General features: G+C 51.1%; 1 protein-coding gene across 1 annotated transcript; it reads left to right on the top strand.

Annotated features, from left to right (window-relative positions):
- Positions 1–3,733: 3,733 nt before the first annotated feature.
- On the top strand, positions 3,734–6,232 carry SKIDA1 (SKI/DACH domain containing 1; the record flags this gene model as incomplete). Its single annotated transcript, XM_084279701.1, has 1 exon — positions 3,734–6,232. The coding sequence occupies one exon, from the start codon at positions 3,734–3,736 to the stop codon at positions 6,230–6,232; it is 2,499 nt and encodes an 832-aa protein (XP_084135827.1).
- Between the last annotated feature and the right edge of the window lie 21,190 nt (positions 6,233–27,422).

The raw sequence follows: 27,422 nt of genomic DNA, 5'->3' as shown, positions 1-27,422 counted from the left end.
GTGTGTGTGTGCCTATACACACAACTCTCTGTAGTTGTATGTATATGTGTTAGGCAAAACCGGGCATCTCTGGGCGTCCTTATCTTAAGAAATGTGAGACAAACATCCATCCCTTTAATCATGTTCATCTTTGATCACCAGCGAGGGTGATGCAGTCCACGAAATTAACAAAGAAACTCCCCTTCTTTTGAGAGATGGCTACATATACATACATCTGGGTCTGCACACACACGCATGGCATACACACGGACACATGAACACGCAGGCACACACCCCTGCTCCCAGTAAGTAAATTATTGCATAACTTTTCATGTAATTGATACCAGACACCTTTAATTTTTCATTTTCATTCTTTTGGCCAGCTTTCACATTAACAATCTAAGCCATAAATGTTGGTGGCTATTGATCGCAATCCCCTGTGTGCGTGCAAATCCATTTTCAAGTCCCCTGCCTTTAATGTGCGAGTGAGTGTGCAAGGGGCCTCCGCCGGCTCTTTATCAGGCTTTTCCCCCAGCCTGTTTGAGGACGACCCCGGATACACAAGGAGTGCTGATGGCCAAGGGAAAGCGCGCACACCCCCCCACACCCACCCCCACCCCCACCCAAAACAAAACAAAAAACAAAACCAAACGATGGAGAAGTAGAGAAACACGGTGCTCAGTGTGAGATGCGGAGCAAGACACGCAACCGAAAGTGTGTGTAAGTATATGATGGGGATGTGTAGGTTGGGCGTCTGACATTTCCCAAGACTTCTGGAGGGTTTCTCCCTGTCGACATTTGGCTCTGCCTCGACCCCGGCGCTCATGGCCGCACCTTTCGGATCATCGAGGGGTGCCAAAGAGCCGCTAGTAGTTTTAAACGTTTGTTAGAGGCGGAATTAAACAAACAAAAATAATGCATCTTTCAAAGGGATGCGGAGTCCCACTGCCAGGCTGCCGGTGGCACTCCGTGGGTGCGTGTGCCCCGGCTCCCTGCGTGCGAACGCACGCGTGGGTTTACACGGGACCCCAAGGCAGCTCAACTACCTGGGAAATAAAGGACTTTTCAGCCCACCGGGGGTTTTGGTAGCGTCTTCTGAGCGGCTTTCTCGGAGTTTACTGTTCCTTTACTGTTGACTCCATAGCCTTAACCTTAAAGCAGGGGGAGGAGAGCAGTGGGGAGGGGGTGGGGGTGTTGGCAGCATATAAGTACATCAGGAGGAATTTTTAAACGACCTTATTGTCTCTAGCTCTAGAAAGACCACGATGATTTCTTTTTAGCGCCAGCAGCTGTTTTCTCTCGAAACTTTGCTTTCAGCCTCGGCATATACCAGGGTGCCTCTCACACGAGCGAGACAGAGAAAGGCAAGGCTGGGGGATCCAGATGCAAGGCGAGGGAAGGCGAACTCCGCGGATGGTCTTAGCTGTGCCGAGGCATTGTTCACTGCTGCCTCTCGGTTACGTTTAAAGGCTGAAATATCACGAGATCCACTCAATGATCCTTTTCTAATTCGAGGGACAAAATGTAATTTGCTGTAGCTCTACTTTCTCGGACGGGAATACTATCCCTGGGTTTCAAAGGGAAGAACTAGGCATCGCGGTTCGCACACACATGGATTAAGTTGAACAGCGGCGATTACATCTGCGCTGAGAGCAACAGTAGTCCAGGGCTGACTTTTCAAATCTCAGCCCTGCGAGTTAGAGGCTCCCTTGAATAGACTTCCTCCATTCCCGGATGCACTTCTCCAAATTCCCACTTCTCTCTAGAATTCCTGCAAAACTGGGGGCTCGCCTGCATTTCTCCTTGGCATGCAAAGCTGCGTTTTCACAGAGTGACCATGCGCTTTATTTTAGCTGTACCTGACGGGGTAACGCGAACTCCACGCACCATATTGCCAATACGCGGAGTGGATATTGACCTTTGGGGCTGAAGATTTCTCAATTTATTTTCTTTTTTCCTCGATTTTTTCTTTTTTTTTTTTCTTTTCCAAGTCCCAGGGATATGAGATGTCTCATCAATCTCACGGATATGTCTAATTTTGGATGTGCAGTGATACATAAAAGTGCTCGCGTTTGTATCCAGCGGAACACTGGATGCACGGCGGAGATTGGTGATTTTTTTTCCTTTTCCTCCCCCTTCGCAGCGCCTAACGTGCAGACCGCGAGCAGCATCACTTTAACGTGACAAGGGAGAGGCACGCAGCTATCGCAACATTTGCGAGATCCTCGCTCCTGACACCCGAATAATTTAACGTTCCTAAGAAGAGGTTAAACCTTCGTGCTGCTTCTTCAAATTGATTTTAAGGGGCTGCTATAAATGGAACATCAGAAAGCTGCGGCAGGGCTACTCCGAGCGGAATATGCAAACTGCGAGCCAGAAGCATCCTAGCCCGTTGCAATATCGTACATTGTGTGTGCCAGCACTTTTTTGTTATTACGTAAAGGCTCTTGGAAGCACCTTGGATATTTTACATTCTCCTTTCTCTGCTGGAAGCAATCAGCACGCAGGAATCCTGACGTGGGCTCTGGGACTATAGGACATTCCAGCTCGTGATCCAGCACGGTTAATTGTGAAAAGTGTATACATTTCTGGCTTATCTATGCTTTGTTATGGGTCTGACGTGAGCCCACGTCCTCCTCCCCCCTCCCGCAATATTACAGGCAGATTTTCAGTTAAAAGTGTTACAGTATCACGGAGCAGGAACCCGTGATATTCAGTCAGCAAAATAACCTTAGTCCCCGGCTGTAAAAAGCTAATTAAGCAGAAGAGGAAAATCAAGAGAAACTCGAAAAATGTAAGTATTCCCTCTCGTTAACCACCGAGCATTTAACTTTGGAGCCTCAGAAAGGGAAATACCAGGCTGTTCTGCACGTTTTCGCTAAGCTTCATTTTCCACACAATGCAGAATAAAATGCTAGTTTAAAGCGGCTACGTTACCGAAGGATTTTTCCATCGCTACGATCAGACTTATGTCCTTTAAATTCACGGCATGCACAAAAGAGCAACGTTTGTCCAAAATAGGATAAAAATATACGAAGCGATAGGGGAAAAAAAAAAAAAAAAGCATACAAATCCTTCCTCGGAAGCTAGCGACGAGGAAGTCTGAGAGGTCTGAGTGTGTTTGAGCTCGGATTGTTTAATAGAAAGATTTATATACTAACTGTATTATTTACTTTGGGAGGGGAGGTGGCAGTATAAGGGTATGCTAATTAGTGGGAGATTTTTTGGGGGAAGGGGTGGAATATCAATTTTTATTGCATCACCTGTCAGGAGTGTCCAATCAGCGTTGGCTTTAGGGGAATTAATTGATGAAGGTGTCTCCGGACGAGCTCACTTCACTCTGTCATTTTATTTGTAGCTAAAGCAGCGGCGGGAATAGCAGCTGCATTTCTTTTCTCTTCCTCCCTTCACATTCCATTATCATAGTTTCCAATGGAAAAGCAGGGAATGAAAGGGAACAGGTACTGATCTTCAGCAGCAACTTAGAGAAACACTTTGGCAAGCCTGATTTTTAAGATTATATATTGATTGTAGCCTCACGGTATTTTTTTTAATTTATTTTTTTTTAATTTTGTCTAAAGTTTGGCACTTCATTCACCAGGAATAACAGCCTTTGTTATATTTTATTAGCAGGATGCCTTGAGACAAATACAGCATCTGGCTGAGGATTGTGTGTGTGTGGCTTTTTCTTTTTTTTTTTTTTTTCATCTCTCTCTCTCTCTCTGCAAATGCTGGGAATAATTTAATTCACGAAATGGGAGACCTGAAGTCGGGTTTTGAAGAGGTGGATGGCGTGAGGCTCGGCTACCTCATCATTAAAGGAAAGCAAATGTTTGCACTCTCCCAGGTTTTTACAGACCTGCTCAAAAACATCCCGCGAACTACCGTGCACAAGCGAATGGATCATTTAAAAGTAAAAAAGCATCACTGCGACCTGGAGGAGTTGAGGAAACTCAAAGCCATCAACTCCATCGCTTTCCACGCCGCCAAATGCACCCTGATCTCCAGAGAGGACGTGGAAGCCCTTTACACATCCTGCAAAACCGAACGGGTCCTAAAGACGAAACGGAGGAAAATAAGCCGGGCGCTGTCAACCACCGACCTCCGGTCAGAGCTCGCACCCGCCGACCCCTTCTCCGGCTTCTGGAAGGAGAACAAACTTTGGCTGGGTTTGAATGACTCTCCCCGGCCCCTGCTGCCCATCAGGAGGAAAGCTTTGCGTCCGGGGGATGCAGCCTTGCTACCGGCCTCTCATCTACCTCACATTTTTAGTAAATACACTGGCCACAGCTACCCAGAAATCGCTCGGGCGCCTTGCAAACCCCCCGTAAACTATGAAACAGCGCCGGCGGCGGGCAGCTGCGCGCCCCTCCGCGTCCGCCGCCCGCCCGCCGCCCGCCCCCCGCCCGCCGCCGCGGCGCGGCCGCGGCTCCTGGCCGCCGGCCCCCCGCCCCTGCCCGCCCGCTGCCGCCGCCGCCGCCACGGGGCGGCCGCCGCCGCCGGCGCTCTGGGCCCCCCCGGCGGCGCCCGCCGGCCCCTGGCCGCGCCGCGGCCCTGTCGGCCCCGCGGCGCCCCGCGGCTGCCGCTGCCGCTGCCCCGCGGCTTCGGGCCGCCGCCTCCCGCCTTCCCCGAGAGCGGCAGCAGCGACTCGGAGTCCAGCTGCTGCTCCGGCCGCGCCGCCCACGACTCGGACTGCGGCTCCAGCCTCTCCAGCTCCAGCGAGGGCAGCTCGGAGGAGGAGGACGAGGAGGAGGAGGAGGACGAGGAGGGCAGCGGCGCCTCGGACTCCAGCGAGGGCAGCTCGGAGGAGGAGGAGGAGGAGGAAGAGGAGGAGGAAGAGGAGGAGGAGGAGGAGGACAGCACCTCGGACTCCGACTCCAGCTCGGTCTCCAGCCAGGTCTCGGTGCAGAGCATCCGTTTCAGGCGCACCAGCTTCTGCAACCCGCCCGGCGTGGTCCACGCCAACTTCTTGTACCATCTGGCGGCCGCCGCCGCCCCCCGGCCCCCGGCCCCGACTCCGGCGGATCCCGGCGGGCTGCCCGCCCTCCGCGGCGCTCCCGGCGGAGTCAAGCCGGAGCTGCCGGAGGAGTGGGGCCGCCCCGGCTGGACTCCCGCCGCCCCGACGCTGCGCTGCTCCGGCGGCCTGGGCAGCTGCTTCGCGGAGATAAGAGATGATAGGGTATCCGAGATCACATTCCCACACTCTGAATTTTCCAATAATGCCAAGAGTACTGACCTAACAATTAACTGTGTTGCAAAGGGGGCCTCTTCACCTAGCCCAAAGACAAACAATGCATTTCCACAACAAAGAATACTCAGAGAGGCAAGGAAATGCCTTCAAGCAACTACTACACACCGTGCAGATAACAATACAATAGCTGCTAGGTTCTTAAATAATGATTTTTCATCAGCGGCAGCAAATTCAGAGAAAGATTCCAAAATCCCTCATTGTATTGAATTTGCCACGGATTTGCCCTCTTTACAAACTGATCCTGAGGAGGATGCTGCTTCTCCAGGGGCAGCAGCAGCAGCTGAGCTCCAGTGCACTGATACAGGCAATAAGGCATTGCCATTCCTGCACAGCATTAAAATCAAAATAGAGGACAGCAGTGCGAACGACGAGTATGAGCCTGACCTTACAACACATAAGCTAAAGTGTGAGTGCAATGATACTAAGGATGAGTTTTACGGTGTGACTGAGAGTAATAACCAGGACGCTTTATTAACAGCCAAGGAAGATTCTGCATGCACTGAGAAAGAAACCACTTCCTTAAACCCGCTGACTCAGAGTCAGGTCCTCTCATGCACTTTAGGTACTCCAAAACCTGAGGATGGGGAGTATAAATTTGGAGCAAGGGTGAGAAAAAATTACAGGACACTGGTTTTGGGAAAGCGACCTGTACTGCAGACTCCTCCAGTCAAACCAAATTTGAAATCAGCTCGAAGCCCACGTCCTACAGGTAAAATCGAGACACATGAAGGAACACTGGATGATTTTACAGTTAACAATAGACGCAAAAGGGTAGCCAGCAATGTAGCATCAGCAGTGAAAAGGCCATTTAATTTCATGGCAAATTTTCCCTGTCCACCATCACTAATTATTGGCAATGATGGGGATTTGTTGCCAGCTTATTCCTTAAACACCACTAAGGATTCCCAACCACCTCACAAGGCCCATCCTGTATGGAAATGGCAGCTGGGCGGTTCTGCAATACCTCTTCCACCTAGCCACAAATTCAGGAAATTTAATTAATAAAATAGTTTGGAAAATATTTTCTTGAACCACCTTTAACTTTCTTACGTTTTTTTAAACTCTGCAGGATGGTTTGTACAAGCCCATTAATGCTATACACACTTTTGGAATCCTGTTTTATCACATTGTGAAGACAGAAACCGGATTTCTATTTTTTTTAACATTACAACAGTGTTTTTCTGGTTTTGTTTGGTTTATTTTTTTGGTTCTGTTGCATTTGGGTTTTTGGGTTTTTCTCGATTACATTCCACAGAGTACTTCAGGCTAAAGACTCAAGTTAAACTCAGTTATTATGGTAGAGCTGGAACACTTTACTGTTTAAATGCTAATAATGCACCAGTACCTCAATTCAACTGCTGCAAATAAATGTCAAAAGGTTGAATAATAAATATTAGAATGAGCCATTAAATTTATGCACTAGATTTCGAAAATGGAAGTCTAACTGTTAATTCAGTTAAAGTTTGTTAAGTTACATGGTTGCACAGTAAGGGTTCACTATAATTCAATGTGGCAGCAGCCTACTTTTCGGGAGCTTTGTTTTCGGGTGCAGGGGTGTCTTTTTCGAAGAGCAGTTGCACTTACTCCTTTTTCTCTGGTTTGGAAAGGCTGGGGACCGCCTGCGACCCCAGCGCTGGGAAAAGCTGCCTCATCTGAAACCAGTAAATAAATGTGGAATTCTATTTTTGGTAAAAGGGTGTCTTTTTACTTGTACAGCCACTCTTTGCAATTGGGAAGCCTTTTTGTTTCACCCAGAGGTCTTAAATAAGGTTACTGTTACCCACTAATGTCATACTTAAGTTGTGGTCTGAACATGCCCCTTACAAACTTGCAAAGCAACTAAAATATTTGCCCGGCAAGCAGCACAATTTATGGTCCAGCCCCTCACGCTGGCTGGAGGAAATAGCGAAGCAGTAAATACAACACAGAAAGTGAAACGAGAGGCCGTGAGTGGAAAGAATACACAAAATGAGAAGACCTTGTTATTCATAGCTTTTTGGCACCAAAACTCAGGCGTTTCAACCGTGTTACACTTCCCGGTTCTATCCTCATCTCTTGAAATTTGTTGTCGGGGGTTGGGGGGGGATTTTTGTTGTTGTTGGTTTGGGTTTTTTTTGTTTGTGGTTTTTTTTTTTTTTCCATGCCATCCGCTCTATGTAGCAGAAACATTTCTACTGCACGTGACAATCAGAGGCAATTATCTATATTTGCACTTAATATCGAAATAGTGGAACAGGCAGACTTCTAGAGTCTAGCCCTCGGTAAGACATGCTGGTATAATATATTGTGATGATGGAAGCAGTAAATCAAAATTATGGAAATTTGCACTGTTGAAAAGCATGCTTTAGCTTTATTTTCAATTAAAAACACTGTTTAAAAAAAATTTCCTGATTCCATACACTTTGAATTATTGCAGAGTTATCCGTGGTTTCCTCTCCGTTTGTAAGTTCGCTGTTTTTATTTGGAGGAAATACGCTTCAAGAGGTTAACTGTTTCACTCCCTCCCCCCTCCAACCCCTCGAATAGAAAGGGAAGGAAAAAAAAAAAAAAAAAAAGAGAGAGAGAGAGAGAGAGAGAGAGAGAAAGGCTGGAAGCCGAGGTGGAGGCAGAGCTGAGGACGGGGGAAGGTCTCTCTTGCGGGGGGAGGACGGGTACGGCAACTCTGAAAACAGCCTGAAAAGTTTGCAGCTTGAGAAAGGCAGTTATAATTGAGTTGCTGAATCAGCAGAGTTTAGGATGAATAATTGCTGGTTTCTTTCTTTGGATTAGCATTTTATTTATACTAGATCATTCCCAAATTAAATTTTAAGCATTCCACTCATCGATCAATCCCGGGAGAATAATTTATCGTAAATCAAAAAAGGAAAACAAAGCAACAATGTAATGTTTACTGTGTGACTCAAAGTCAACATTTCTGATGGCAATCCGCTGCCTGGGTTTCAATTTTTTAATTCCTGCCTTTTGTGATGCCCTCTCCCAACCCCTCGTGTCTCTAAATATTCCAAACAGTCACTAACTGACTTCAGCTCTGTTTACTATATCCACACCGTAGTTTTCTTCTCGCTGGTAAAAGGCCTAGTCTAAGAATACCTGCAGCCAAATATATTTAGAAAGAGTAAACAATTGCCTTTCAGTGGAGTTACCCTTCCCCCCTGCATGCACAGACACACACACACACACACACACACACACACACACGCACACACATCACTTTAAACTGCCAATTGCAAAGGTGCATTGCATACTTAACTGCTCTGCTGAAATTACGATGGTCATGAAAAATCTGCTTACTGAAGTTGTTCTGAGATGAATGTTTACATTCGTATGTTTAGAGCTGCACAGATTACAGCTTTATTTCCAGAGAACTGTAAATACGTACGAAATGTACTGCTCAGGAAAGCCCCCCGCTCTGTTAGAAAGCCGTGGCTGCTTGACAAAGGTCTTCCCTTGACCAAAAAAAAAGCCAACCCAACCGAACAACCCCACAAAAAGAAAAGAAAAAAAAAGGAGAAAAGAAGGAAAAAAAGAAAAAAAAAAAAGAAAAAAAAAGGGGGGGGGGAGGGGGAGGGGAGAAGAGCCAAACCCAAAAGCTACATAGGTGCAATATACAAACTTGAAACCTAGAATTTCGCCTTGTCAATTAAACAACGTATCACTTTCAAAGTAAATCCGTCCCCTGACCCTGTTTACTTCCAATTAGAGATATGCTGATTTGGTCAGGAATTGTGAATTACAGAGGTGCCTTTTCAGGCTCCCAAAATAATCCGGGGGGCGAAGTGGGGGGGAGGGGGGGGAGAAAGGAGGAGAAGGAGGAATAAGCATAAATTTATACCAAATAGGCTCTGCAGAGTTGAGGACGTGAAATATGGCGCCCAGTTCTGCCAGGGTCCCGGGAGCCCCAGGCCCAGGAGCAGGGCAGGGAGCACCCCGGGACCAGCACCCACCAGGCATCCTGGGCAGGCTGCTCCACTGAGCTCCCCTCCATGCAGGCAACATCAAAAGGCAAGAAGTTAAAGAGCCAAATAATTTTCACACGTGTACACCTCAGTTTAGTGCAAGCCACTAACAAGGACATTCGTGGTTTTACTACCGCTGGAGAAATTAGCCAGGTACAATAACTCACTGGGGACAACAATAACAACAACAAGAAAAAGAAAGAAAGAAAAAAAGAAAGGAAAAAGAAAGAAAGAAAGGTATTCTGTCCAATTCTGGTAGTTTGGTAACTGATTCTGACTGCATTGTAATTATTACTATTGCAAGCAGAGTTCATTATCATTTGAGCCTTAAAGTCATATAATTGAGTTATGTATGAATAACCAATTTCTATTCCATGAAGGTAAGTTCTAACAACGAGGAAAAACAAAGGTTTTCCCAGTGGGCCAGGTTACCATTTTGTTGCAATGTTTACAGGAGAGAAACCTTAAAATGTATCAGTAATGAATCACCACCATTTTCCAATTCTTGGTATACACAAAAAATCAACTGTATTTTCTGGAGGAAAAAGCAATTGAGGGACCGGCGTGCTTTACAGACTGTGCTCCATAGGCCTCTGCCACAAGTAGAGCTCATCGGTAAATTTATTGGGAAGATTTCTGCTGCCAGATGGAAGACAAAAGAAAGTTTTGGACTATGTTTAATTCTCTATAGCATTAAAAAGGGAACACGTGTAATGCCTTCAGCAACGAGGTATATAGCCTTAAAAGATGTAACTCACAGTTTACAGCAATTTACTTTAAGAAGTGATTGTTCTATAACCTACACATACTTGACTACAGCGGGATAATCTCTTTACTGGTTGTTTATTTAAAACGCCACTACTAGCAATAATGCAAAATAGTGGTAACTGTTGTATGAATTTTGCTGTTCAATCAATTCACTCGGTGATTTTTATTTTTTTTTTACACATGGACTCTGATCCTTTTTCCTCTAACAGATTTAGTTGCAAATAAATTAAAGTTTCTGCAGAAATGAGAGCGATGCTGCGATGTTTGTGTTTGTCGCTGTTCACACGTGCGAGTGGTTGAACCAGGGGTAAAAAAAAAGGGGCAATTTCGACACACGGCAGTAATCTGCAGGAAAATATTCTACATATGCAGTATGTTAGAGAACATGAAACACGGATAACGCTGTTAATTGTGGTTTTTATGGTTAAGAGGATTGCTGGAAAGAATATGTAATGGCTCATCCTGGGATCTGTTTGGTTAGCGTGCAAGTACAAAAGGAGGGTGAACGCCTGAAAACGCAAAGCACTGGCTAGCAAAATAAGGAGGAAGGCATTGGGATCTGCCCCACTAAAGCCAGGCTTGCAGACGTTACCCATGCCCCCGGTACCGAGCTCCGCAACCCCGCGGCCGGTCAGCTCCGGGGCTCTCCGGAGAGCCAAGCACCGCAGCCTGCGCGGAACCTCTGGGGAAGGGACAGCTAACCGGTTTTAGGCCTTCCACGTTGCATTTTTTCACGGCTCTGATATAATTATTTGCCGTGCCCTAGGCCCCTCTCTCCCCCTTTCCCTTTCACTCCGAGGCGGCCTCACAAGCCCTCGCTTTAAAAGGCCCGAGATGTTTTGCATGAAGCGCTCACAATAGGGGTTGAGGGAATTGACAGTTTCAAAAACAAGGCGCCCTGTCCTTTCCAGATGCCGAGGACCCCTCTCCCGCACCATCTCTCGTTTGCTCCTCGCTGCTGGTGGCTTTATCCTTAGCATTGCAAATATACGGCAACAGCTGTGTTTGTAAACAGGGGGGAGGCTGGCGGGAGCCCCGCCGCCGGCCCTGCTCCGCGCGGCGCGCTGCCTCCGCTGGCCGCCGCTTCGCTGCCTCACCAGCCGCCGGGAGATGGGGAAAAAAAAAAGGGAAAGAAAAAAAAAAAAAAGGAGAGGAAGATTTAAAAAAAAAAAAAAAAATGAAGGGAGCGAAGCCGGGGCACGGGAGGCGCGGCGGCCCTCGAGCGGCGGCGGGCCTGCTCGGCGGCGGGGCGGCCCCTCTGCGGCGGGCCCGGGGGACAGCGCGCCTCGGGCCGCCATCTTGCCCGGCGCCGTACAGCCTGCCCCTGGAAGCCTGGCCCGGTTCCCCTGCTCCCGGAGCGGCTCCCCGCGGCCGGACGAGGGTGGCGCGGCAGCCTGCGGGGGCCCCCGGGGGCTCCCGCACTTCAAAGCGGCATCTCGGCGAGGCCGCGGCTCCCGCCCCGCTCCCCCCCTCCGGCTTCTCCGCCGGGGCGTCCATCTTCCCGGGCTCTCCTGTAGCGCCGTCCCAGCCCCGCCGCCTCCCGCCCGGCCCTCTCCGTGTGCGAGGGTCCACACGGCCGGGTAAAAAGCCACAGGGGGAAGTCCACGGTGGTTCCGCGGGGCCTTCGGGCCAACTGCCGGACCAGGGGTCGGCGCGGGGCGACCCGGGTCGCGGCGGGGAAGCGGCCAGGGAGCCACCGGCGGGGCCCGGAGCCGGGGGAGGCCCGGGGTCTTCGGTGGAGGCCTCGGGGTACCGGGGGAGGCTTGGGGTCTCCGGGGGAGGCCCTGGGACTCGGCGGAGGCCGTGCGTCCTCCACCCCCGCGGAGTCGACCCGAGGAGGAGACGGGAGACCGGGGTCAGCGCGGAAAGTGCAACAGGGCTGTTTGCTCTCGCGTCTAAAATGCAGTCGGGGCTGTAAAGCGTGTGAAATTACGCACTGGTCTGTTAAAGAGTGGCTAATTTATAGTAAATAGCGAGGGCTTTGTAAATGGCTTTATTATGTTGTTTCTTGTTAATTGTTGAGAAAATCCCCATTGTTGAGTGTGAATGGCTTTATGGGCTAACCCGGTCTCCGGTGCAATCCAGGGGCAGTAAATGGCCGCTCCGCTAATGTGGCCCGTAGCGAAAAGCCGGCACCAGCCGCGGTGACCTTTGGGCGGCGGTGCCGGCATGAGCGGAGGGGCCGGGCCGGACCGGGCCAGGCCAGGGGTGTGAGGCCGGGCCGAGCAGCAGGGCCGGGCGGGAGCCGGGGCGTGCGGCAGCCGCGCTAACATGGACGCCCCGCAGGCAGTCCCTGCGTCGGGCGCTCCGCGGCTTCGTCCCCTTGGAGCGGGGAAGCGCCGAGAGCGCGGTACAGGGATGATCCTCCTTTCCCGGCCCGGGAAGCAGGGGTTCGGAGCTGCCCCGCAGCGGGCACGGCCGGCTCTCCCGGCGCAGGGCCCAGCCCGCCGGCCCCGCCGTGGCAGCGCACACGTGCAGAGGCCGCTCCCCGCCTTTGTTAGCGGTCGCGCTGACCGCCTGCCCCGCAACGCCCCGGCCGGCAGCGCGGGGTGCCCCTGCGCCGCCAAGGGGCACCTCTGCCCAGTGAGGAGGGCGGGGGGCGCCCGGCAGCGCCGTGTTCCGAAGCGATCCTCGGCCTCCCTCGCCGCCGTCCCCCTCAGATAAACAAACGGGAAGGCAGCATCTCCAGCCCCTACTCGCCCTGTCCCAGAGGGGCAGCTGGGGGGGGGTGGTGGTGGTGTGAGATAGGGGTGCCGTAATGCACTTCCCCAAACTCTCACGGCGGGCTCCCGGCCGCGGGGGCAGGCACGCCGGTGCTGCCGGCGGACAGAGGAACCGGGACGCGGGGACTCCCCCGCCGCTGCAACATAAACGCCGTTGCACCGAAACGCCTCCCGGGTGCACGTGCCTGCATATTATAAAATACAAATCGCGATGAAATGTAAATTCCACTCTAGAAACTTATATTGGGCTATTTTCTTTCCCGAAATCTCTCCCCCTCTGATTTCGCTATTAGGAGAAATCCCCCTGGGTTTAAAGCACTTGTTTCACGGATTTCTGTACAGCCCACATCTGTTGGCTTCCCCTCCGCGGCTCGCCCCTTCTGCAGGCAGAGGACGTCGCGGGTCTCCCGGCGGGGCCGGCCGTTCCGAGGAGCGGAGGGGCCGCTGCAGCCCCAGCCCTGCCCCTCGGAGCGCAGCGATTTTCCAAAGTGCCTTTCAGGATCGGGATTGAATTGCAAACGTGTCAGATGCACGGCTCCCTCTTCCCCGGGACTTGCGCTCGCGGTGCTTTTCCAGGCTGATTAGTAGTGTCGGAGCAGCTAGATAGGGCTGTACAGTCCATTTCCCTCAAAACAGGATGTTTCCATCAACCTGCATTTGGTTTTCCCCAAAGAGCAGCGGAGAGTTTAGCTGGGAAACACGTCCCGGCTAAACCCTCGCCTTCAGCTGCCACTCGGGTCACTTCACATCTTTGTATTATATTTCATCCTGTCATTCCCCTTTCTCTACCTTCCCGGGCCAAAAAAGAAAAAAAAAAAGAAAGAAAAAAGAGAAAATAAACTAACAAACAAACAGAGCTTTGGAAAAGCCATGCTGATGGCACAACGCAGAGCTGCCGCACCGGCAGCGCCCGGCGGAGCGGCGGGACCGGCGAGCCGAGCCGCCTCGTCGCCGGCCCAGGGCACGGGTCGGCCCAGAGGACACCCTCCCCGGCCTTCTGGTTCAGCTTGTTGTCGCTCCCCGATCAACACACCCCCCCCCACACACACACACACACCCCGCTCCTCTGGACCACCTCCCGCCCGACCAGCGGGAGCAGCGCGTTTGCTGGGGTTTCCAGAGTCTTTGTGCGTTTGTGGAGATGCGTGTGAACGGGGCTGCGAGTGTTAAAACTGCCACATAACCTGTGCGAACATATGTTTTATATTTACCCGCGATGCTTTTGTATTCCCGGGATGCAGGGGTGAACTGCCCGAGAGAACAGCAAACCCAGAAATATTATCTAGTAAAGTGCATGGGGGGGAGGAAGGGAAGGAAGACAAAAAGGGGTTCGCTCGCTTTTGGAAATTTTAATTTCCATTTGCCTGGACATCACAGTTTGCGTCAGGGTAAATAGCGATAACGTGCTATTCCGTGTAGGGTTTTCCAGACCATTTGAAAAACTTTACTACGTGTGCTGTGGATGTTTGAAGTAGCACGTTATAACCAGAAGAAGGATTTTCAGGTTGTTTCCCGCTATGACATAATCGTCTCCCTCAAAATCTGGCTAAGTTCGCCGGAGGGAAAAAGATGTTCGTGCTAAATGATGTGGGAGAAGAAAAGAGAGGACGGCGTTTAATACGCCCTATAAAATAATGTCAGATCTCCCCGGCTGTGATCTCGTAGTCTCTCTTACATTTCAGGGGAAGTTTATAAATGGTTACCTGGGGTTTACAAATTTTGCTAGTAAAATCTCATTAATTCCATTATGATTTCTGTACTCTTCTCCCGTAAAGGAGCCTGTAAAACGCATTAATTCTACACAATCCCTGCCATTCATCAAGCCCGCGAACATTTGTATTTCCCTATCTGGCTGCGTAGAGGCCGGTAAATAGAAAGGCTCTCCAGATAATCGCCGATATCTCTTTTCCTCCACGCAGAGCCCTCGGTGGTATTTGTTCCGTCCCTGAAAAGCCAGCTTTTTAAAGAGGTTTGAAAGTAGGCGAACTTTTTAAAACACACCTGAAAGCTGGGAATCTTTATATGTGTTTGGATTGCTCGTGGGGCAAGAACGAGGATACCCGGCAGCAATCCCTCATCAGCGGACTTTAAAGAGGCTCCTGCCTTTCCCGAGGCCTTTCTCCCTCCCTCTCTTCCTCCTTCCCTCCCTCCCTCCTCCCTCCCTCCCTCTCTGTAAACACCAGCACACAGATGCGGCAGGGCTTCCCGTGAAAACTCCAGTGCGGAGCCCGGCTCCTCCGCCAGCGCCTGCGGTGCTGCATTTGTTTCTCCCGTTTTCCTCGGGAGACAGATGACATCGGGTTTAGGAAAAAGCTCCGGAGGGTAACTTAGAGTTCAGCGGCTCCCTGCCCCAACGCAGGCACGAACTGCGAGATCGTTTTGCTGCGGCTTCGTGCGAGCTGCTCTGGCTTCACAAAACCTGCGAACCCAAGCCGCCTTCCAGGCAAAATTTACTGCTTGTATTTGGTTTAGCGACGTCGATGGCGTCAGATCATTTAGAAAGACGAACTACATAAACATCTGATAGTTTGTATTAGAATCAAGCACAGTGGCAATCGCACAGAGCTGGTTTTAATTTTTTTCCAAAGTGTTTACACATCGACATATGGTAAATTTGTCTTCGCCGAGAAAGTTAAGAATCAATAGCGTTAATAGCTCTGCATAGACATGATAGCGATTAACATTTCTGCATCTCTCCCAGCCCAGGGTTTCTGAAGATAGATGCTTGGGTGCAGAAAGAAAAAGGGTTTTCCACTGAAGAGTAACTGGCTCTGCCAGCAAAGGTGCTTGGAGGTTCCTCGTAGGCACCGCCGGGTTCAACAGGACTCGCTCTCTCTCTGCTGACGGGCACGAAGAAGCAGCACCGCCCTTCCTCCGTTTGCATCCTTATTTTGGAACGCTCACCCCTACCTGCAAACCTCACCCCTGAAAAAAAGAACCCAAAATAAATAAAACAATCAGCTTCTTTCGGGCAAGGAAAGCTGGTCCGTGATAAAAGGCATCAGCCTGGTTACCCCTGACTCCGACTGGGATGACAGCGCTTTCCAGGAGCCTCTTTCCGTCCCGGGGAAGCGGGAAAAGCAAAGCTGCCGGGTTCGCTCCCTAACTCCCGGTTTCTATCAAGGTGCTGCAGGTCCTGTAGCATACTCCCTGGTTTTCCCAAGGGATGTCCAGAGACCTCCAGCCGTAGCAAGACGGGGTGGGAGAGACTTGGTTGTGTCGGCACGTTTTATGGAATGGAGGATGTGCTCCCAAGGAGATCATAAAACTACGTGTTTATGTATATTTTAAAACCCCCTCATACGCACAACTCATCTACATTTGCAAGCGCTGCTAATGCAGTATTTTCCTCCAACACCGAAGCACTATTACTTCTAACTTTCAGGTGTTGGTTTAGGAAGATCATGAAATCACGTAGAAACTCTAAGTGTAACCCAATCCACAGATGTCTGTGCACGTCTCTAAGTCAAACAGGTCAAATATTTTTTAAACACGCATTTACCAACGAAGGGGAAGAAAAAAAAAGGCATCTAAGCTGGAAACCTGTGGGGGCATAACAAAAGGAAAGAGGCCAGAAAGAAATATCCCACAGTGGATTACAAGGTTATGGGACAGGTCACTATAGGAAAGTTAAACAAAAAATGAAGGGTACATTATATAAACCTCACATAATTAAAAAATAGTTAGTTCCAATGTTGTAGTTATACCCTCAGATATTTGTTGAGTTTGTTGATCAAGTGCCTGTGACTTTATTGGGAGTCTGTCCTGTTAATATACCTCTATTTGCTCGGCGTTTGGTTTTTCACATAATTATGAAATTGACCACAGCCTTTAATGACTGTGTATTTAATGAAGACTATCATTATTTTACACCACAGACAAATGTACAGAATGAACTATTATAAGAGGGGACGTAGTCAGACAAGAAATAAACCCAGCCTTATAGAGAGAGGACTCTAAGACAGTAATATATTAAATATTGCAGCGATCGATTTCAATACCCTGAGTGGACACGGGAATAAAAATTCACCCCCAAGATGAAATGATTAGGAATTCTTTGTTGGGAGAAGAAAAATGCGATTCCCCCCACCCCCCCACCCCCCCAGATCCTTTTTGTTCAGATTAGAAGAGGGCCGGGCAATCATCTTTCAAGCTCCCGGGTCCCGGTTTGGGATATAACCCTAAAGGTTAGCGGCATCTCAATGGCGGTTTCTCCGTGCTAAAAAGATGGGTCTTTGTCCGTAGACAGCCGGATTAAATATCAACCCCGGCTCCGGTGTGCGGGACAGGGGCAGCCCTCTCCCTCCCCCTCCCTCCCCCCCGGGGCAGGGCTGCGCACCGGGGCGCCTGGCTGGGGGCAGCAGGGTTTTCCCGCAGTCGGGAACCCGGGACGGGACAGTCGGGGCGGTGGGTGCGCGCCCCGGTGCCGGCTCTGGAGGGGAGCGGTACCGGGCCGCCCCCCGGCAGCCCCTTTGTAGCTAAGGCCAATTAGAACGGCACACAAATCTGCGCCCCAGCCACCCTCCGCTCCCACCGCTGCCCCCAGCCCTCTCTTCCCCGCATACCCTCACCACCAGCCACGGCCCTTCTCGGCTTTAATTAATAATTAAAAGGCGGAAAGAAAATTAAAGAGGGGGCAGAGGAGGGGCGAGGCGTTTCCGCGCCCCGCGGGAGCCCGCCTGGGCGCTGGGGATGGGGGCAAAGGTGGCCGGGCGTCGTGCGGGACTGCCGGGCTGGGGTTTCCCCCCCACTGCCCCCGCAACCTCCGGGCCAGCTTCCTCTTCCCCGGGGGTACCGGGGCGGCCGCTCCGCACACGGCTGGCGGCGGCAGCCGGGGCTGAGGTTTGACAGTGCAGCGGCCGGGGGCTCGGGTTTGCTCCGCTCCCGCTCGGCTGCAGGGGAGAAAGAGGAATTACAGCCCAGAAAATGTGAACCTGTTGACTGCCACATCCCGAGTGAAAGGACCGGTAGTCTTTTACATTCCCAAACCTATGAAGTTGGGATGCCATCGCTGGGCCCCTGGATTCACCTGTCACTGCAATCACTGCCCCCGAGCACTGACAAATATTCACAATAAAAGAGTGAAAGGGTCTCTTAAGGTTCACTGATTTGTGTGTAGAACTTTGGAAAACTGCAAACAAGCGAGAAAAATTGTCCATTCTTGTGAAGGGAAATACAAGTTTGCACTTAACCATTCGGCGACAAAACCCGAGGACCGGCCAAAGAGCCGGTGACATACACTGTAATCTCCATAACAATTTCATTTCCTCTCTTCCCTCTCTCCCTCTTTACTGGTGAGCAAAGGGGAAAATCTAAGGGTTTAATCCCGAGGAAGGCTTTCCATTTATTCCCACTGCAGGGAGAAGGGGATACAGAGAAAAGCCAACAGATCCCGAACAAAATGGAGAAGGAAGGAAGTCCTCGGGCTCTGCGCTGGGAGAGGCGGGCTGGGAGCATCCAGCCAGAGGACACATGCGAGTCAGAGCGAAATAGAAACTGGCGCTATTAAATTTCCTTTTAAGTGTGCCTTTGGATTAGTTGTACACGGAATCTAGTAATTAAGGCCCTTCTCTTTAGAGAAAACCTTTTCGGTTTCGTGTTCCAGTGTCCGGCGTGATTGCTGCGTGCTCGGAGAAAAAAAAATAAAGGACCAGTTTTTCCTTTGAGCGCAAAAAAGTTGCTGCCACGTAAGTGTGGGTTTTGGTTTTTTTTTACTAAAGACGACATTAAATTGTAGGGTATTAGCAATAATCACCGACACAGGCCTCAGAATCTGCTGTTCCCGTCTTGCTGGGACCAGGGAAAAGCGCTTCCCGATTAAATTCTGCATTAATAGAACTTGGCAACCGGCAACAAAAACCTTGCTTAAGTGAAATGAAGAGACAAAAGGCACTTTAAATGCTGAGGTTGGGGGCTGGGGAGCTTATGGCACTAATTTTAAATGAAGACGACGTTCATGCCTTGCAACCGGTGGAAAGCCCATGCTTAGGCTGAGTGAGGGATACCACTAATTCTCCTCCGTGGGCTCGCTGCGCGGCTCGGGGCAGGACTCGCCGCCCTCCGCGTCCTCTCTCGCCTCCGTTTGTATCCGAGACCCGGGGGATCCGCATAACAAACCCCTCAGGTTCCAGGCGGAGCTGCCTCCACCTCATCTGACCTGGCGATTAAAAAGAAGGGCATCAGCTCCGCCGGCCGGGGGGAGCCCGCGATGCCCGGGCTGTCGGGGCCGGCGGGGAGGTGATGCTGTGGGGGTGGGGGTGTCCCCTCACGCAATGCCCAGGAGAAACGTCCGAAAAGGGGCATTTCCACGACCTTCTCTGGGGAAGGTTGTTTCACTCCTTCTTGAGACGCGGGGGTCGTTTCCCACGGGGACTTGAGACCTTAGAAACCCCGTCCCGATGCCCATCGGCTCTATTCTGTGCGGGGTTGGGGTGCGGCTCCCACGCGTGTCCGCGGCCCGGCGCAGCGGGAAGACATCGCGGCGGCGGGACGGAGCCCCCTCGGGCGGGGGCTGCGCGGAGCGGCGCTGCGCGGAGCGCGGAGCGGGGCCGCAGCCCGTGCCACGGGGCCGGCTCTGGGCGCGGAAATAGAAATGTAACATCTCTCCAGACAAATTAATTTTTGACGGATTTATGGCACGGTTTGCTTTCAAGATATTCATTGGCTCCTCCGAGCTGTAATAAAGTCCAGGGTGCCGGAGTATAAACACGCACCGTCTGCTCGGCGGAAACCCTCTAACAGTATCTGCCAGCGAAAGATCAAGACACTTTGTGCATTTTCCACAGATAATGCCCATATTCCGAATGAGTGATCAGAGAACTCCGGTATTGTTAAGTAAAATGAGAGGAAGGCGAGTGACGTGGGAGTCGAACAATGGCATTTCTGAATCAGTTTGGTTGATTGACATTTGGGGGCTTCATGACCCGAGGGAGTAGGACTCATTACCGTGAATACACCAAAACATCAACCGAGATTAGAACTCTGGATCTTTTAAAAATCCTATTTCATTCTAAATTATAGTGGGAAAATACCAATCCTAAAGAAAAAAAAAAAGAAGGAGAGAGGGGAAAAATTGCTCCTTTATGCTCCTTTAATTGCTCAAAACCCCCAAATAGAGTTAAGAAAGAGCCTTAAGATTTTAGGCAGCGTTTAAGGGGAGGACATTAACTTTACAAACTAAAAATCTCGCCTCCGAGAGAACACTGAATATGAGGAAATAGGTAGTTCTGGGACCTGCAGATCTTACGCCGAGCCGAGATAGGAATAGACACACAGAGCAGGAATAACTTAATAAGAAGGATATTTGACAGGTTGATGTGAATAGCTAATTAGATATTATTTAATTTTTCTTTACAATGCGTTTTATACCCGAAATTCTCAAGAAAAGGACGAGTAAAAGTAAAGGGTGGGAGTGGGGGGGGGAACAGAGGGGAATATAAAAGGGCTAGAAAAACATACTTCCAAACCAGCCCGGAGGGTCAGGAGAGGCAGTTGCAGGGGTGACATTGGGTTCTGCTTGGAAGACCGGCTGGCTCTGAACAAAGTCCATTTCTCGCAAAATTGTGAGCAACAAAAAAATGTTGTAGGGTGTGTGGCGGAGGAGGGCAAAATCCCCGAGAGCCCGCGACCGCCCGCCCTTCCCCGACAGAGCAGCCCCAGCCCGAGCCCGTGGCCGTCACCATTTGCCCATCCTCAAAACTGTCCCCGGATCCTGACACCCAGGGCACCGTCCCCGGGTCCCGCGCGGGGCCAGCGCGTTCGAAATAGAGCTGTATCTGCCCCCTTCCCGTCTTTGGGGAAAGGAATGAGCGCGGGGCCCCCGGTCCCGGATGAAGCGCTTAAGCAGCGACATTATGACTGTGGCTGCGGGAGAAGGTGGCCCTGTTATCAAATTTTCGATCAGCGATCAAAGCCGTCAGAGGGTTGCCGAGGAGTCATCGCTTTGCACAATGGAAGCGAGGACGGGTTTATTTATTCGGCGACCAGAAATACAAATAATTAGGACCCTGGCAATCTTGCCAAATAAATTCCGTGCTTTGAGGTTAAAACGCAGACGCGCAAACAAACCCGATGATTATCTAAATGTTCAATTATACATCTACTAATACGGCCAGTGACTCAAAGCCTCCGCACATCTAGATATCATCTTTATATGGAGACATCTTGGTTGTAATTAATGACTGCTTTATTCTCATTCTCCAGAAAAACAGGGGTCACGTCACATTCAAATTAACATTATTTTAATTTATTTAGGCTCTTAAGCAAAAATCAGTCTAATTATATTTCGAATTACGAGGGAGAGGCAATTTAACTCGCTGGAGAGGCGGAACAAAGGCACGCCACCCGGTAACGCGCAAAGCCGAGCTCGGGCTCGGAGGGAGCGACCCCGCTTTTCCCCACGGTACCGCCCGGACGGAAGAGCCGCACAAGCGGCCCGGCGGCACCGCGCCTGTCACCCGCGGCGCTCCGCACGGCCGAGCCCCGCACGGCCGAGCCCCGCTTATTGCCGGCAGACCTGGTCGGCACCGGCAGTCGGGCGGGAGAAGTTAAACCGGCGGCGCTCCTGCCCGCCAGCCCATCCTTGGTCACGGCGCGGGGGGAGATGAGCCCGCCCGTCGCTCCCGGGAGCGTGCCCGGAGCCGGGGGCAGAGGGGGCGCGGCGGGGCACACTCCGCTTCAACGGGGAGGCGGCGGCGGCCCCGGCCCCGCACCTGCGCGGGGGCCCCACGGAGAGCTCCCGGGGGACGGCACGGCCCCCCGGCCGCCGACGGAACAAAGGCAGCGGCGCGGGGGGCGTCCGTTCGGCCGCGGCGGCGGGTGTCGGGCGCGGCGAGGCCGCGGGCAGAGGGGCCGCCCCGCCGCAGCCGAGGCCGCGGCCCCCGCCCGCCGCCGGCGGAGCCAAACGCGGGCCGGCAGCGCCCCCTGCAGGGCGCTGGCAGCGCTACAGCTACTGGGCGGCGGCGGCGCCCCTTAAAGGGGCAGGGGCTCTTAAGGTGGAACGGGCCGGGAGCGGCGGCGGCGGCCCTGCCGCTTGTCGCGTCCTGAAATACCCTCGATGCTGCCGCCGCCTCCGTTCCTGCGCCCCCCGCCCCCGCTCCACCTCGGTGTCCGGTGGCGGCGTCGCTGTTTTTGCAGTGCATGTCAGTGAAGCGCGGAGTGCTCCCATGGGCGCGATTTTCCACGCGGGTGGATAATTCGGGGGAAGCGGTGCTGGGGCAACCCCGCCGCCGCGGGGACATCCCCGAGAGAGGTGCCGGTGGGGCTGTCCGGGCCGAACTGGTCCCTCCGACAGCCGCGGCGCCGTTCGCGGGACGCGACATTCGATCTCCAGGCCCCCCGTCCCTTCGTGCCTCACTTTATGGCGGGGACCCCCAGTCTCACTCCCGGGGGGCAGCTGTGCCCGCCTCTCCGCGCCGGGCAGAGCCAGGAGCGCGCGGATCTCTTGCAAATCCCGGGCAGCTTTACCGAGAGGTCCGGCCGGCTGTAGCCGCACATCATCACCCGCGTTCCCGTTTGTCCCCTGCGGAAACGGGCACGGCGGCGGCCCCACGGGGCAGCGGGCGTTCCCAGGCAAGCTATTGCCTCGGAGCATCCCTCCCCTTGCCTTGCGCCACTAGCCCCTGGAGCAAGCCAATAAAGTTAATTAAAGAAGAAGAAGGAAAAGAAAGGGCGGGGAGTGGGTAGGTGGGTGGGGTGGGGCGGACGACGGCACGACTGTCTCCCCCGTGTTACAGTATTTGCAGCTGCCCGAGAAGGGGTGTGCGGGGGATGGAGGCGCCTCCGTACGCGCCCCTCCGCTGTCCCCTCCCCGCCCGCCAGCCTCTCCGGGCAATTATTTTATTCTGTCTCTCGCGGTTAGTGAGAAAGAGCGGTGACAGCGCGGAGGAGCGGTGACAGCGCGGAGGAGCGGTGACAGCGCGGAGGGTCCTCTCGGGGAAGCGCCGACGCTCAGTCCCCGAGGGGCTGCAGCGCGCAGTCTGTGCCCGCGGCGGGGCCGAGACGCGCAGCTCCCGGGCCGTGACGGCGGGGCGAGCGGGCGCCGGAGGACCGCGGCAACCGCACCCACACCTTGCGCCTCTTTTACCCTCAAAAACGAAGCCGAAGAAGGGGCAGACGCGGGAGCTGGGCTTGCCTGCCTCTTGCGCAAGGGCGCGATCGTTGCTCTGGAAATCCAGAGCCGAGCTTCTCACGTTTCGAGACGCGGGATGTTTGGCTGGTTGGGGTTTTTCTGGGTGTGTGTGTGTGGGGGAGGGGTGTTGGGAACTAATGAAGACAAATCCGCGTAAGAGCTACTCCACACAGGCCATTAAGCACGCCGAGGTCTCCCCTCTCGTGTTTTTAGGAGGTGATTTGTGAGCGCCGCATTTCGCCCTCCTGGGGTGGTAGCGGCGTCGCGGACCCACCGCGCAGAGCCGCGCAACGCCCGCGCCCTCGCGGTGGCTCGCAGGCTCCGAGCCTCCACCGAGCTGGAAGAAATAGCAGCGAAATATTTTCAAAATAAAATCCGTTTTCTGCGCACCCCCCACCCCATCTCCCCCCCCCTTCCCGTAGCAGAGCTGCATGATGACGGTCGGCGCAGCGCTGCGCGGCGCTGCGCGGAGCGATCCCCGACCTGCTCCGCCTTCTGTTTTTAGTGGAATAGCCCAGCGGAGCTCGGAAACACGGCGAGGAAGGAAGGGCCATGTCCTCCCCGCGTCGCCGCCTTATTTCTTGTTGTCCGCCTGAAGCCCAGAAATTAGCGCCGGGTCTCTCCCGGCCAGAGGAGCTCCACGAAATTTGGCATTTATGTATTGGCTCGCTGGTGGGCTTTCATGGGCGGTAAAGCAGGAAGCTTAGACAAAAATCGCACCCTGCCAAATCACCCGAGAGACACAGATGCTGGAGGGAGAAAACGAGGTTTCGCCCCAGGTTCGTCCACAAGAGAATTTAAACCAGTACACGGCGATTTATTGATTAAACTAATGTTGGAGGAGAAGGCTGTAAAATCCTGAAGGGGCAAGCTGTGCCTTGAGAAAGCAACAATCCCACAGACTTCAGCGGACCGTGTCACAATAAGCCATAATAACCGCGATTAAAGCAGCAGCAGCAAATCAGGTACCTTATCTCCCCTTTTTATCTAAAGCATCAGAATATTCCGTCTTCCCTTGACAAAGGAGCCCTCATCCAAAGCATTTTGTTCCCTTTGCCAGAATGAAACACATTTTCCTCCCCAAAGTAAACATAATGCATGTGACTAAAACACTGGCAGGGACAACAGCAGGGAATTTAACTTTTAAAGAAACCGATCTCTGCCCGTGATTGATGCTGTGTCGCTCTGACAACAGAGAGTGTGTAGCTAATTGCCTCTATAAACGAAAAAGATATTGCCCTCATTTTATCAAACACATTCTTTGTCCAGGGCTAAAACAAGTGTCACAGTAAATGAACATGACTGTAGAGATTAATAGTTACCCAGCGGTGAAATCTGAATAAGAACCCCACGTTGGCAACCAGTGTCTAGTTTAAACTGGGAAGACGTTTGCGTTCATTTTCAGGGGCACTTTCCTTTCCAAGCATCCACCTTGACTACGATCACCTGGGTGCTACTGGTCGGGGTAACCCTCAGCTCCTGACACCAGGACCTCGAGGACTCCGGGGACCTCGTGGAGGCCCTTGGGACCCCTCCAGCCCCGGGGACATCTCTGGCCCCTGGGAGCTCCCTGGGCAGAGCTTTAGCCACAGCTGACCAGGCAGGCTGTAGACCACAGGGTAAAGCCCTCCCACCCACCCTCCTCAAGGTGTCATGGAGACGGAACTGCAATAGGCTTCCTTTGGGCTTCACTGAAGTACACTGAGCCTGACCTTTTTTTGTTTTTGTTTTTGTTTTTTTTTTTTTACAGGTGTTTCAGATGTTTTCTCTCTGTTATCTAAGAATATTTTTTTTTCTTTATGTCTTGAAGGTCAACACCCAGTACAAAGAAGAAAAAGGGAAAGCTTTACAGCAATATCTGTGCAAATAGGTAACAGTGAATTTTGTGTGAGCACCTAACAAAATAAAATTATCTCTTCAACCAACACCAAAATGTGGGTTCTGGGATCTCTCTTCCACAGCCACTCAGTTTATACTTTTACTCCCATCCTTTCCTTTCCAAGCTGCTCCCTCAACTTTATATCCAGGCAGGGTAACCATGCCCTATTGCACTCTCCATTTCTTATTTTCAAATGGATATTGAAATTTTGAAGACCATGGAGGAGACACCTTTCCCTCTCACCTTCAGTTTTGAAACCCCAAAGTGCAGTACAAGATTGTCTTGGACCTTATTCTTTCTTAAGGAACTGGATTACAAAGTGGAATACCCTCAAGAAATGGAAATATCAGACGTGGAAAGTCTCTTTAACCTAATAGGGAACAAATAGCTGGAAACTGGAGTCAGACAAATTCACGTGGAAGCACTCATTGGTAAGATACTGCCCAGGGAAGTGGCTAATCCACTGTTATTTGCTGCTTTTAAGCCTTTCCGGAAATTATGCTTTTGTCAGGCATAAGTTGTTGGACACAGCACTGGGTGTAGTGGGTAAGATCTAATGGGGAGTATTAATCAGAATGTATCTGCTCCTCTGGACTTGATATTTTTGTAGATTCATAGAATTTAATAACAAGGGGTCACAGCTTTTTCTTCTGCTTAGCCTACACTTGGTGAACACCAGTCAAGAAGCATGTCAACATCCTGAAGTGCAGCTACCTTCCCCTAAGGCTGCTGGCCAATAATTTTTTTCCTCTCCTTCAGTCTATCTGGAGTTGTTATTGACGAAGTAGTCAAGTAGTCTGACTGAGTAAAGCATGTTTGCATATTTATGTTTCAGCTTTGAACTCTCCAATACATCCCGGGTCTTCTCCCCCGACCCCCCTACCCCCCGTGTTGTTTTTTTTTTTCTTTTTTTTTCCTTTTTCTTTTTCTTTTTTTTTTTTTTTCCTTTTTAACAAGATTGTCTTCCCTTCCCCCTCGCCCACCGTTCCCTCAAGATTTTCCCCCTTACTCCATGGAATAACAAGCACGTTCTCGGTGCTGATATTTTCCCTGCTGAACCTGCCTTGCAGATAGCATGAACGGTGCAGTTATGCCTATTAGTCACAGTGCTCGGCCCTGGTGTTAGACTAATTTGGAAAGACTTCCTGCATAGCAAGAAACAGCAGGATTTGATCATAGTCAGAGATCCATTACAACGTGCAGCAAGGCTCTTTAAGGAGCCCTTATCACCTGGGACATTTATAAAACTGCGCTCCATGAGGCATCAGTAAAAAGAACCCCTCCAAACCCCACAAAGCAGCGCTGCATTCAAAGGAAGACAGATCGCTTGATCTGCTCGATCGTTTCCATCATTGAATTCGAAGACAGTGATTTGATTAAATAGTAATAATAAAAAAATCTGACAAAACAGGGAGAGAATGGACAGCGAATATAGACTCTTTAACTGAACTATTTTGTGGAATATTAAATTAATGTTTCCACATGATGTCCAGGCATCCATCCTGATCTCCCTGGAGTCAATGGTGACATTTCTATTGCCTTCCCGTGGAAGAGGGCTATTTATCTGAGGGCATCTTGATCAAAATAAACACAAGGAAATAGATTGTACTTGAGAATATTTTGAACTTCCTTTTGCTTGATTTGAACAATTGCTTTGCTCCTAGGTTATTAAATCTTGACTTTACCCCAAGAGAGGCTACTGTTGTATTACTATCCTCTTTCCTTTGCTGCAGGGATAATCAAACATTTCAATAGCTTTCTGTTGACTGTGAGACTATAGTTACTTTTAACCCTTTTTCAGCCTAGTCAAACAAAAATGTTAATGAAAACATCTTCAGACAGGGCTTGGTCAATCTAAATATCAATTAGTCTTTCAGAAACCGGAGTGCTCTATCAACAGTTAAAAAGCAGATGTTTTACAGAGAGGGAGATAAGTCGATACACTTTGTACTGAAAAGAAAATCACCTTGTGAAATTCGAGTACCAGTGCTTGGCAAACACAGATTTTTGATGACATCTTCTGTTTCCAAAAGCTACCTGAGAGCTCACAGTTCCCATCCTGGGCTCGCAGCAACCGACATATTCTCAATTTTCAACAAAATAAAACATGCTGATCTTTGAATGAGCATTATGGGGGGAAAATTGCATCTCCTCTAGTTTACATTAGGCAGCATTTCCCCTGCTTTTTTCTAGCCCCCTTTTTTTTTCTTTTGCCCCATGGAAACACCCTCACAAGATTCACAAGTGTTCACGTGAATGTCTGACACTAGTACCTGCGAAGGCGGGTTGAGGGGAACTACAAACTTACCCGATTATTCTTTGGGTTTAACTACTGTAATTGTCACTGATTTTTCCCCCTCTGTTCCCAGGGTAAAAATCAGTAGTACTGGGAAAGTGCGGTTGGTTTTCCAAATGTCTTTTCATAGGGTTCTGTAAATAACAGTGCTTGGAAGCATGCAAGGTATGAACCCCATCGCGCTACGTGGCCTCTTAGGTATGAACAACGTGCATTTCTATGGTCTTATTTAAGCAGTCAAGTTACAAACAAATACAGACCAACACAACAAACCCAGAGAAAGAATTTACCATCTGTGTCTCAGTATGAAAATCTTCCCCAGCGAGTGGATAATTTGCTTTCCCCACTCAGCAATATAACTCAGCCGGACAATTAGAGGCCCTGGTATTTTAATAAACTTTCCAGGGGCGGAGGAGGCAGGGAAGGGTTAAGCCTAGCAGC

Source organism: Gallinula chloropus (assembly GCF_964237585.1).
Source record: "Gallinula chloropus genome assembly, chromosome: 2".
NCBI classification, from domain to species: domain Eukaryota; kingdom Metazoa; phylum Chordata; class Aves; order Gruiformes; family Rallidae; genus Gallinula; species Gallinula chloropus.
This window is presented reverse-complemented; position numbering and strand designations above follow the sequence as displayed.